At 39.9% G+C, this 12085-nt stretch overlaps 1 protein-coding gene across 8 annotated transcripts in view; it reads right to left on the bottom strand.

Moving 5' to 3' along the window:
* LOC112305292 (WASH complex subunit 2) overlaps window positions 1-12085 on the bottom strand; it is an 83494-nt gene that overhangs the window by 12366 nt on the left and 59043 nt on the right. For all 8 annotated transcript variants that reach the window (XM_045195945.2, XM_045195943.2, XM_053922059.2 and 5 more), the window contains 2 exons: window positions 6397-6499; window positions 198-353 (listed from right to left, as the gene is read on the bottom strand). In XM_045195945.2, coding sequence (XP_045051880.2) covers window positions 198-353; window positions 6397-6499 — 259 coding nt within the window. The remainder of the gene's footprint in view (window positions 1-197; window positions 354-6396; window positions 6500-12085) is intronic.

The raw sequence follows: 12085 nt of genomic DNA, 5'->3' as shown, positions 1-12085 counted from the left end.
AAGCACAATACTGAAGGTTCCCTGAATGGTGGGATCAGAGATTTTCTTCTTTATACTTTCCAGAGTTTTCAAAACTTGCAACCAATGAGTCATTTATTTTCTGTAGCAGAAAAATGAAAGGGCACATATATGTGTATGCATGTGTGGGTTTTACAAGAACACCAGACAAACAGAATATACAAGAAGAAAAAGTCCACCTTTTCTGACTCCTCAACCACATGAATGCTCCCAAATTCTGACAATCTTTTGGCACTCTCAACCTTCTTGTCCACAGGTTTCACTCCAAATTGTGCCGCCTTCTCTTCTTCATGGCTCAACAGCAAAGGTGGTACCTCAGGAACAGTCTCTTTTTTCTACCAAAAGAAGAATAAATGATACACCCTCATGAAAATTAACAACAGAACCATTTGAAAATGGAGTAGAGCTGCTATCCCAGAGGAACGCCTTGCATATCTTATTCCTCAAACCTTTGGAGTGCTAAAACTGGGCAAAATAACATTTGGACTGGGCATAAAGTATCACTGTATCCCAAATGTTTGCAAAGATAACAAGAAAACAGATCACAACTAAAATTGAAAATTAAAGACATTCTTTAGAATTAGCATCACTGTGTTAGCTTATCTGTACCTACAGCTGATTAACACCCATAGAAACTCTCTTCTTCTATTCATGTAATTGTTCCCTTTCCCTTTCTCATAAACACCCCTTGTCTTGCCTCCTAATCAGAACATCAGGATGCTATTTGAGTTTCTGCCTGAATCAGTGCTTCCTGAACAGCTGTTCTTTTGGAACTCAAATAAATGGTCATTGTCCCTCACATTGGCCTTTTATTTTAAATTAACACTCAAAAACAAAACAGGTGTGCTATCATTGCAATGAATAGAACAAGCGGAAACCACAGGCCTCTTTAGGGAGTTGGGTAAGCGTTGTGGTGGGAAAGACAGCAAGACAGGCAGGCTACTCCCTCGATCCAGCCTGGCAGGAAGCCAGGAAACAATTAATTGCCCCACTGCTTTCCCGTTTCCCTACAGCCATTTGACAGCTAGATTAAAGGACACTGCAGTCTGCAAGATTTACTTAGGTAGGCTTAAAATTTGTTATCTTGGCTCACACAGGAGCACTAACAAGACAGACTGTCCTTTCAGTAATCCTCCCTCATTTCAATCCTAAAAAACACACCTCTGTGTGGAGATTTAACATGCTAATGAGACATGCTAAGCGTGAAGAAGCATGTAGCTCCACTGCTGAGGCACCAAAGTCCCCACCTCTACATACTTAGACATGCCACACAGACAGCATCCTTCCTGCCTCAACTTCTTCAAAACATTTTCTCGAGCTTTGTTCGGGGCAGCAGCACTTCCTTTCTCCCCATGGATGCTGTTCCTTCCCCTCATGTGCACAAGCTTTTTAATAAACCTCTCACTCGAGTACAATTTTTGTGGTGAACTCCTTTAACTTCCATGTTGGGAGTCCTCTAAAACCCCAGATGCCAGTAACAACAGGACAGGATAGTGAAGGGGGCACAAGGAAAAAGAAGAAATAAACACTACTACCCCAGACTTGCAGATATGGCACTTCAGAGTTTGTGCTACCGTATCTTCTGCATCTTCTCCTTGTGTTTCAACTCCACAAATACTGCCATTGCTTAGATCTTTCCTCTGCCACCAAGACAATTACTACTCTCCTTTCTGCCTGTCTCCCTCTTACATTTTCACTAGATAACATCCTCCAGAGCTGTCTTGCTAAAATAAAACATCACATTACTTCATCTCCCACCCCAGACATGCACTGTTTGCATTAAGCAAAGGCTAAATACGACAATCAACTGAGACCTCATTACATCCCTTTATTCATCTGCACCTCATCAGTCCACACTATTCCTTAACCCTACTGTAAAATTTCATAGTGCCATGCCTGCTCCTTACTTTAGAAGCAAAGCCTCACCTTTCAAGGTTTTCCTGTTCTCTTCAGTATTATTTGCTTCATTTATAAGAATACTACTTAGATCTCTACCTAGCCTTTACTTTCTTCTTAATTTACATTAATAGCTATCACACATCTGTTCGTCCATTTAGTTAATGAATCATACAGTATATTGCCATGTCAGTTATGGTATTTTACATCAAGAAGGGACTTCAACACAAGACTGCAAGCACTTTGCCCCATCTCTCGTCTGTCCCTTACTAGGAGGCAGAAATTTCAGAGATTAGGAAACTGAGGTTATGTGACTTGACTATAGTTATCAGCATTCTTAGGGCAAGTAGTAACAAAAAGTCTTGAAAACAACTAACTCATACTACTAGACTGGATGATAATGAAGTCAAGTTAAGACGACAGATTTGGAAACTAAAGAAGAACATTACTATGATAGAAAAACTATGAATGAAGTAAGAATAATAGCGTAAGGAAATTTTTAGTTATTGTTAGGAAGAGATCGTTAAAGTGTATAATCACTTGAACTTGAAATAAAAAACTAGAAACCCATAAAAGAGTTGAAAATGAAACTCAAGAAGAGGTAAGACAAAACTGAAATAATTAAAGGAAAAAAATTTTGTGCAATGTATGTTCAGTGCAAACTACATGTAACTTTGATTTAATTAATGAGGGTTTTTTTAAAAAAGAGAGTTATGGTAAAACATTCTCTCTTCAAATCACTGCTAGCCTTAAACGAACGAAAATGCTACCCAAACTACTGGTTTTAAACCTTCCTAAAGATAAGCGGACTCTTCATGGTTATCATAAACTTAATTTTCTTGAGAGGATTACAACTAAGTCACATTTACCTTACTTTAAAGTATTCTAAGACTTCTAAACAGAAAATATCTTTTACATACTTTGTGTAAAAGTGATTATATTTCACAAGTAGTAAAAATTATGTGTGCAGGTTGTTCAGCTACTTACAATGTGAATCTCTGACCTTTGTCTCATTTAATAATCATTATACACAGATTTGAGATTTTTATTTCTAGAACCTTGAAAATTCATTAAGATTATTGCTTATTCATACAGAGTAGAAGTTAGTACTTATAATTTACAAAGAAAAAACACTCAGATCTCCCTACTCTTTTAACCATGGAGCCACTAGATGTCCTATTTAGGGAGCTGCAAGGACAGGTGATTCACGAAAAGGATTTTGAGCACCGCAGAAGCAACAGCAAAAACCCCAGAGCCCAGAAAGACAGAATGCTTCCCCAATGCTGAACTGAAGTACAAACTGTTCAACCCTGTTGGGAACCGCCCTGCCTGGTTTCAGAAGCTGTAAACCCCCTCGGTTAAGGCTGAGTCAGAGACTTTGGGACCATAAGCCATTAAGGAGACAAAGCTTATCTCCCTGGCAGGGGTGCCATCTCTGCCCACTTTACTTCACCCTGCTTGGCCCTGAGCTTGACCAGTTAGCCAATGACGGATAAGATTCCTCAAGGGAGGAACAACCTAAGACAGGCATGGTCACGAAAAAGGCCCACAGGGAAGGACTTGGGGGCTACAGAAAAAGGGGTGATGGACCCTCGCCCCTCGGCTTTGACAGAGCCTGAGTCCTCATTCTGTCTGCAAGAAGTCTCCTAATCTCTTGGCTGCCTTACTTTCCCTGCCTGACTTAAGCCTGAAACAATGACAGAGGGCGGTGCAGTCCTGTGCTGGAAAGGGCAGATTCCCAGGGGAATCAGGCCTAAGAAAGAATGCATACAATCCTGTGAAACCTGCTTTTTTTATACCCTCAGCTTAAATGATAAGGGTCCAGGCCTGAAATGAGTTTGTTTCCCAAAGTTTTATAGCCCTTTAACTAACTGACTGTAACTCAGAATAAGCCCTCAAAGTTCTCTATATGTTATCTATTGTTTGACCCTTACTGTCTGACGATGGTTGATGAGCTTTACCTGAATTCCTGTGCAAAATGAACCCAATACAAACCCATGGAGGAAAAGGCTCTTGGCCCTTCTCCTTTGAGAGACTGGCCACCTCTCCTCCCCAAGCAGATCATGTCTTGGTAGACTTATTCTCATCTGTGGTGGATGGTGGGGGGTGGGAGGGCTCTGCGGGCGGAGCCCCCCCACACACAACCCCACTTAATGGGAATGTGGTTGGGAAAGAGTTCCTCAGTCATTAACTAGCATGTGCCTGGTCTGGGGAGTTTCCATAGGACAAGTTAACATTTGTACTATATCTGAAAATATGAAGACTAATTCCAGACAAAAGAGAAAACAACCTCTTCTGGAGTATTCTGGGACAGGATAACTCACCTAGAGTACATGGTAGTGAGACTGGAAAAGAGGAGTCCAGTTTGAATGAGATTAAAGGTGGCATGGTAGGCTCAGCTGAAGTATTGTAACAAGAGCACGACAGGATCAGTTATCTTTAAGAAGAGAACTAGGGAAAACAGCAAGGAGAGCAGATGTAGGGAAGGATCACTGACAGAGAGGTCAGTTAAGAAATTACCCGAATAGTCAAGGTTAAAGATGACAAGGCAGTAGGGATGGGAAGAAACATTCCTAACAACCTTGCAGAAGGCAGTGGTGATTATACCATCAAAGGAGAAATAGTCACACACGTCCTGGTATAGTTACACTATGCAATACTATATGGAAATAGCAAAGAACAAAATGACAAAAATGCTGCAGGACAAAAAGGATGCATAAAAATGTACACACATTTTAATTTAAATTTTTTTAAAAATGTAAATGTTTAGAAACAGACCTAAAAACCTGACAACACAGTTACCAATGATGACATCTAGGGAGGAGTATGGAATGGGACTTTGCAATCTCTATGCATTTTTAAAACTTTTTTTAAAGAAAGCATGCATATATTACTGTGCAATTTAAAATAAACTTTAAACAAAAAAATATTTAAGAGGTATGCAGGAAGAGCCAAGTATCACCTGTAGAAAACAGAAACTCCCAGGCCCCTTTACTGACATAGCCCTTCTTCTCTGTACCCCGAGGAGGAACAATGTACCTGGGAATGTGCAGGCATCAGAGATTTGGTCACCTGTCATTTCAGTGGGAGGGGAGGATTTTCTTCATCCAGCCCAGTGGAGCAGCTGCCATTTTTGATTCTGTGGCTGCTCCCAAATGGGAGGAGTGCCAGGAGACTCAGTAATTCTTCCCAGTCTTTCGGGTCTTTCTGCCTCTAACACAAGCCAAACTTGGAGTAGTCTGAGCTTGGGGCTGAAGGCCATCATGGCAGGCTGTGAGTTGATTTGATTGTTGTCCTTTTAAGCTAACCCTGCTCAAGTAAAGCTGTTCTTCATGGAGTATAGATTAAGAAGTTCTAAATTTCTCTTTGGGACCGGTAGCAATGGCCAGGTGGCAATAAAATATTGCTTGGCTTCACTCTGTTCTATGTGCATACTCACATACACCCACCTAAGGGAATGTACTGGGGAAGGGTGAATGACCAGCCAAGGATAGGATTCCAGTATGTGTAGTTTCCCTGAAAAATTGTTATCATAATGCCACCTTCCTCTCACTCTTTAATACTCCTTTTTCACATAACTAATATCAAGATTGGCTAAATTTTTTAGCTTAGGGGATTGTGACAGTGATGCCACTTAGATGTAATCACTGGAAGAATATTTAGACCATGAGCCAATGACTGGCTACTTTTTCTCTTATCATATACAAAAAAAAAATTTTTAAATTGTGATAAAAAAACATTTAACATAAAATTTACCACTTTAAACATTTCTGAGTGTTATCACTCAGTAATGTTAAAAATATTCACATTGTTATGCAACCAATCTTCAGAATTTTTTCATCTTGCAAACACTAAAACTCTGTACCCATTAAATAACTCCCCATCTCCCCCAGTCACTGGTGCCTGGCAACCACAACTCTACTTCCTGTTTCTATAAATCTGACTATTCCAGATACCTCATGTAATTGAAATTATACAAGACTTCTATTTTGTTGACTGACTTACTTCACTCAGTATGAAGTCTTCAAGATTCAAACATGTAGCATGTCAGAATTTTCTTCCTTTTTAATGATTGGCTACTAACATAAACCAGGACCAGAGTCTCAGTACTTAAAACATGCTCCTAAAAGAGATGCTTGAACTGCACTGATCTAACGGTAGCAGAATTCCATGCAACTGGCACTAAAGCTGGCGATTCCTCCAGGAGAAATGCAGCAGTACTCCCCCAAGACTCTGAGACTTGAACCTGATGCTGAAATGGTGCTGCATGACACAGAGAAATCCTCTTCTCCAGGCTCTGCACGCGTACTTCACCTGTAACATACCACTAACCAGAAATATCACTTTCTACAACTACACAAATGAATTTTTCCCTTAGACTCAACCTCCAAGGTCAGGTTGTAGGAACTGATTCAGAAAAGTATCACTATTTATATAACATCACCTCAAGGATACTTCCTGAGTCTAAGAGGTTGAAAATACCATTGTCGTGGGAGGAACAGATGGAGGAGGAGAGCCAAACAGAGAGCTTCCACAATCAGTATCATCTTCAAAGAGGAGTGATGCTCTCTGGGTCTTCTTGTGACTATACAAAAGACAAAAGTCAAATAAAAAGCAAAAGTTATATATTTTTTAAATACAATATCCTTCCTATGCCACACCTAATAGAAACCCACCTATCACTAAAACACGAGCCATCTGTTGACCTTACACAGTTGAAAATGAACAAGAAAAATCTTTGAAGTAGGTGCAGTTTGTGTCTAGAAAAACATCAGCCTATGTCGCTCATCCTTATGGTACAAAAGTCCAGGGGCCTCCTTAACGAGATTTCTGGTATTTTTAAGCATCTAAGATAGTTACTGTTTTAAAGATTTTATTTATTTTAGAGAGGGGAAGGAAGTGAGAAAAAGAGGGAGAGAAACATCAATGTGCGGTTGCCTCTCCCCTACTGGGTACCTGGCCCGCAACCCAGGAAATGTGCCCTAGACTGGGTATTGAACCAGCAACCCTTTGATTCACAGACCAGCACATAACCCCCTGAGCAGCACCAGCTAGGGCTAAGATAGTTATTTTTTAACTAGCTATAGCAGGAAAAAATCTTATGTATGACTTTCTTAACAACTAATTCCTAAACAAACACATACACAAATAAAAACCCCAATCCACAAAAAAATGTTTCATGACAGATTCTGAAGGTAAGTTGGAGAAAAGTTAGTTTTTTCTAGATATAGGTAACTAAAGAGGAAAAAGACAGTTAAAGGTTAACCTTGGCCCTCATTCCACATATCAGCAACTACTGGTTAAATCTGGGCCTCTGGAAGAGATCTGTCCTCAGGAGAAAAATATGCTGCTCAGTGAGCTAGAGTATTTCTCATTATAAATACTGGTTAAGTATTCTGATTTATTTTAAATGTACAGGTATCACTAACAGGGTGGAGGGATTGAACAGAAAAAGAAACAAAAAGAGATCAAACTCTTAGAAATGGACAACTGTGTGGTAAGCGAAGCAGGGAGGGGATGAGTGGAGGAAGAGGGTATGGAGGGATAAATGGTGATGGAAAAAATATTTTAAAATAATGCCTCATAATAAAGTTATCTGTGCTTTGTCTCCCAAACAAAATAAAAAAGTACACATATCAGAAACCATTATGATAACCACAGTGTTTATGGCCTATACTACAGCACTTTTGAAAATGTAAGGAAAAATTATTAATAATTATGCAGCAACGATAGGCACTAACAAGGGTTGCCCAGGCAAGCCGCGGCATTTGAATGCCCTACTTTCAAAACAGTATTTCACTTTGTTAAGGTTACAGATCATTTTTTTCAATGATTTGGAGATATAATTTACATACCATAAAATTTAACCTTTTATAGGGTACAATCACTGATTTTTAGTATACTTAGAATTGTGCTACTATCACCAAAATCTAAGTCCACAATATTTCCAGCAACATGAAATGAAACTCGATACCTGTTAACAGTCACTCCTAATACTCCTATCCCTTCAACTCCAGACACACACTTATCTACATTTCGTCTCTATGGACTTATCCACTCTGAACATTATATATAAATGGAATCACACATATGTCTTTCTATGACTGGCTCTCTTCAATTAACAAAATATTTTCAAGATTCATCCATCCATATTGTAGCACATACTAATTTTTTATTCCTTCTTACTGCTGAGTAAGACTCCACTGTATGGATATAACATAAGATCTGTCCATAAAAAGTCAAGCCATTGTTAATATAACATGAATAGGTTGAGCAACATAGATGTAACGTGGCGGCCAGGGAGAGTGGCCTGAAATGAACATGTGTGAACAATTGACAACATCACTGCACTAGTCAGAAGGGGCGGTACATGCTGCTGAGTGAGCATACTTACCAAGTGGCCATTGCATTCAAAATGAGTAGGTCAATGGGCAAAAACTAAAAGCTTTCCCATTAAGATCAGGAACAAGAAAAGGATGCCCGCTTTTACCACTACTATTCAATGTAGTATTGGAAGTCCTAGCCATAGCAATCACACACAAAAAAGAAATAAAAGGCATCCAAATTGGAAAGGAGGAAGCAAAACTATCATTGTTTACAGATAACATGATAGCGTACATAGTAAACACTATAGATTCCACCAAAAATCTACTCGACCTAATAAATAATTTGGCGTAGCAGCCGGATACAAAGTCAATACTCAGAAATCAAAGGCATTCCTGTACACCAACAATGAAACAGCAGAAAGAGAAATCAGGAAAAAAATCCCATTTGATATAGCTACAGGAAAAATAAAGTACCTAGGAATAAACCTAACCAAGGAGGTAAAAGACCTGTACTCAGAAAACTACACAACACTGAAGAAAGAAATTAAGGAAGGCAGAAACAAATGGAAGCATGTACCATGCTCATGGATTGGAAGAATTAACATCATCAAAATGGCCATACTACCCAAAGCAATTTATAGATTCAATGCAATCCCTATGAGAGTACCCATGACATATTTCACAGATATAGAACAAACATTTCAGAAATTTATATGGAACCATAAACGACCCCGAATAGCTGCAGCAATTTTGAGAAAGAAGAACAAAGCAGGTGGGATCACAATACCTGATGTCAAACTGTATTACAAGGCCACGGTAATCAAAACAGCCTGGTACTGGCATAAAAACAGGCATATAGACCAATGGAACAGAACAGAGAGCCCAGAAATAAACTCAAGTCTTTACGGTTAATTAATATTTGACAAAGGAGGCAGAAGCATAAAATGGAGCAAAAATAGCCTCTTCAACAAGTGGTGTTGGGAGATCTGGACAGCTATGTGCAAAAAAATGAAACTTGATCACCAACTTACACCATACACAAAAATAAATTCAAGGTGGAAAAAATAAATTCAAGGTGGATAAAAGTCCTGACACCATGTAAGTCCTAGAGGAAAACACAGGAAAATCTCAGATTTTCCATGCAGCAGTATTTTCACTGATATGTCCCTTAGAGCAAGGCACATAAAGGAAAGAATAAACAAATGGGATCTCATCAAAATAAAAAGCTTCTGCACAGCTAAAGAAAACAGTATTAAAATGAAGAGACTTCTGGCCAAGACGGAGGCATGGTAGACACACTGTGCCTCCTTGCACAACCAAAAGAATGAGAACAACAATTTAAAAACAAAAAAACAACCAGAACTGACAGAAAACTGTATGGAAGTCTGACAACCAAGGAGTTAAAGAAGAAACATCCATCCAGATGGGTAGGAGGGGCAGAGACATGCAGCAAGGCACACAGGAATCACAGCAAGGTGGTAGCTGGAGGATCCAGAGAGGCAGTGGACTGTGGAGCGGCAGGCAAGTCTGCAGCTGGCGGATCCCTCAAGGCAGTGGCTGGTGGAGTGGGTGGCACCATATTTGCATGCAGATAAACTGAGAACACATGGGGAACAAGACAGAGCGTGCAACCCAGGGTTCCAGTGTGGAGAAATAAAGCCTCAAACCTCTGACTGAAAACACCTGTGAGGACTGAGGTGGCAGTGGGAGAAACTCCCAGCCTCACAGGAGAGTTCGTTGGAGAGACCCACAGGGTCCTAGAACATACACAAACCCCCCACACGGGAATCAGCACCAGAAGGGCCCAATTTGCTTGTGGGTAGTGGAGGAAGTGACTGAAAACTGTCAGAGAGAGGAGCAAGTGCCATTGTGCCTTCTCGGACACCTCCCCCCCACACAGCGCACAACAGCGACATGTTTGTCCCACCCTGGTGAACACCTAAGGCTCTGCCCCTTACTATATAACAGGTACACCGAGACAAAAAAAAAAAAGACCCAAATGCAAGAACACATCAAAGCTCAAGAAAAAATACAACTAAGCGACGAAGAGATAGCCAACCTATCAGATACACAGTCCAAAACACTGGTAATCAGGATGCTCACAGAATTGGTTGAATATGGTTGCAAATTAGATGTAAAAATGAAGGCTATGCTAAATGAAATCAAGGAAAATGTACAGGGAGCCAATAGTGATGGGAAGGAAACTGGGACTCAATTCAATGGTGTGGACCTGAAGGAAGAAAGAAACATTCAAGCAGAAAAGAATGAAGAAACAAGAATTCAAAAAAATGAGGAGAGCCTTAGGAACCTCCAGGACATCATTAAACGTTCCAACATCTGAATCATAGGGGTACCAGAAGGAGAAGAGAAGAGCAAGAAATTGAAAACTTATTTGAACAAATAATTATGGAGAACAACTCCAATCTGGTAAAGGAAATAGACTTCCAGGAAACTCAGAATCCCAAAGAAGTTGGACCCAAGGAGGAACACACCAAGGTACATCATAATTACATTACCCAAGATTAAATGTAAGGAGAGAATCTTAGAAACAGCAAGAGAAAAGGACACAGTTACCTACAAAGGAGTTCCCATAAGACTGTCAGCTGATTTCTCCAAAGAGACCTTACAGGCAAGAAGGGGCTGGCAAGAAGTATTCCAAATCATGAAAGGCAAGGACCTACATCCAAGATTACTCTATCCAGCAAAGCTTTCATTTAGAATGCAAGAGCACATATTGTTTCCCAGATAAGGTCAAGTTCAAGGAGTTCATCATCACCAAGCCCTTATTATATGAAATGTTAAAGGGACTTACCTAAGAAAAAGAAGATAAAAAATATGAACAGTAAAAATGACAGCAAACTCACAGTTACTAACAACCACACCTAAAACAAAAACAAAAACAAACTAAGCAAACAAGTAGAACACGAACAGAACCACAGAAATAGAGATCACATGGAGGGTTATCAGCAGGGGACTGGGAAGGAGAGAGAGGGGGAAAAGTTACAGAGAATAAGTAGCATAAATGGTAGGTAGAAAATAGACAGGGAGAGGGTAAGAACAGTATAGGAAATGTAGAAGCCAAAGAACATATATGTATGACCCATAGACATGAACTATAGGGTGGGAATGTGGGTGGGAGGGGGTGTGCAGGGCAGAGGGGAATAAAGGGGGAAAAATGGGACAACTGTAATAGCATAATCAATAAAATATATTTAAATAAATTTTAAAAATAAATAAAATAAAATGAAAAGAGAACCAACAGTATGGGAAAACATATTTGCCAATGATACACCTTAGTCAAGGGTCTGATCTCCAAAATACATAAAGAACTCACACATCTCCATACCATGAAGACAAACAATCCAATTAAAAAATAGGCAAAGGACCTGAACAGATACCTCTCCAAGGAGGACAGAGGGCCCAGAAAGATATGAAAGGATGCTCAGCATCACTAGTCATCAGAGAGATGCAAATTAAAACCACAATGAGATACAACCTCACACAGGTCAGAATGGCCATCATAAACAAATCAACAAACAAGAAGTGTTGGAGAGGCTGTGGAGAAAAGGGAACCCTAGTGCACTGTTGGTGGGATTGCAGAATGGTTCTGCCATTGTGGAAAACAGTATGGAATTTCCTCAGAAAATTAAAAATGGATCTGCCTTTTGACTCAGCAATTCCACTGCTGGGATTATATCCTAAGAACCCTGACGCGCCAATCCAAAAGAACCTATGCACCCCAATGTTCACAGCCGCATTGTTTACCATAGCCAAGTGCTGGAAACAGGCTAAGTTCCCGCCAGTGAATGAGAGGATCAAAAAACTGTGGTACATTTAAACAATGG

Source organism: Desmodus rotundus, chromosome 4, assembly GCF_022682495.2.
Source record: "Desmodus rotundus isolate HL8 chromosome 4, HLdesRot8A.1, whole genome shotgun sequence".
NCBI lineage: Eukaryota > Metazoa > Chordata > Mammalia > Chiroptera > Phyllostomidae > Desmodus > Desmodus rotundus.
The sequence above is the reverse complement of the archived record's forward strand: the minus strand, read 5'-3'. Positions and strand labels throughout refer to the sequence as shown.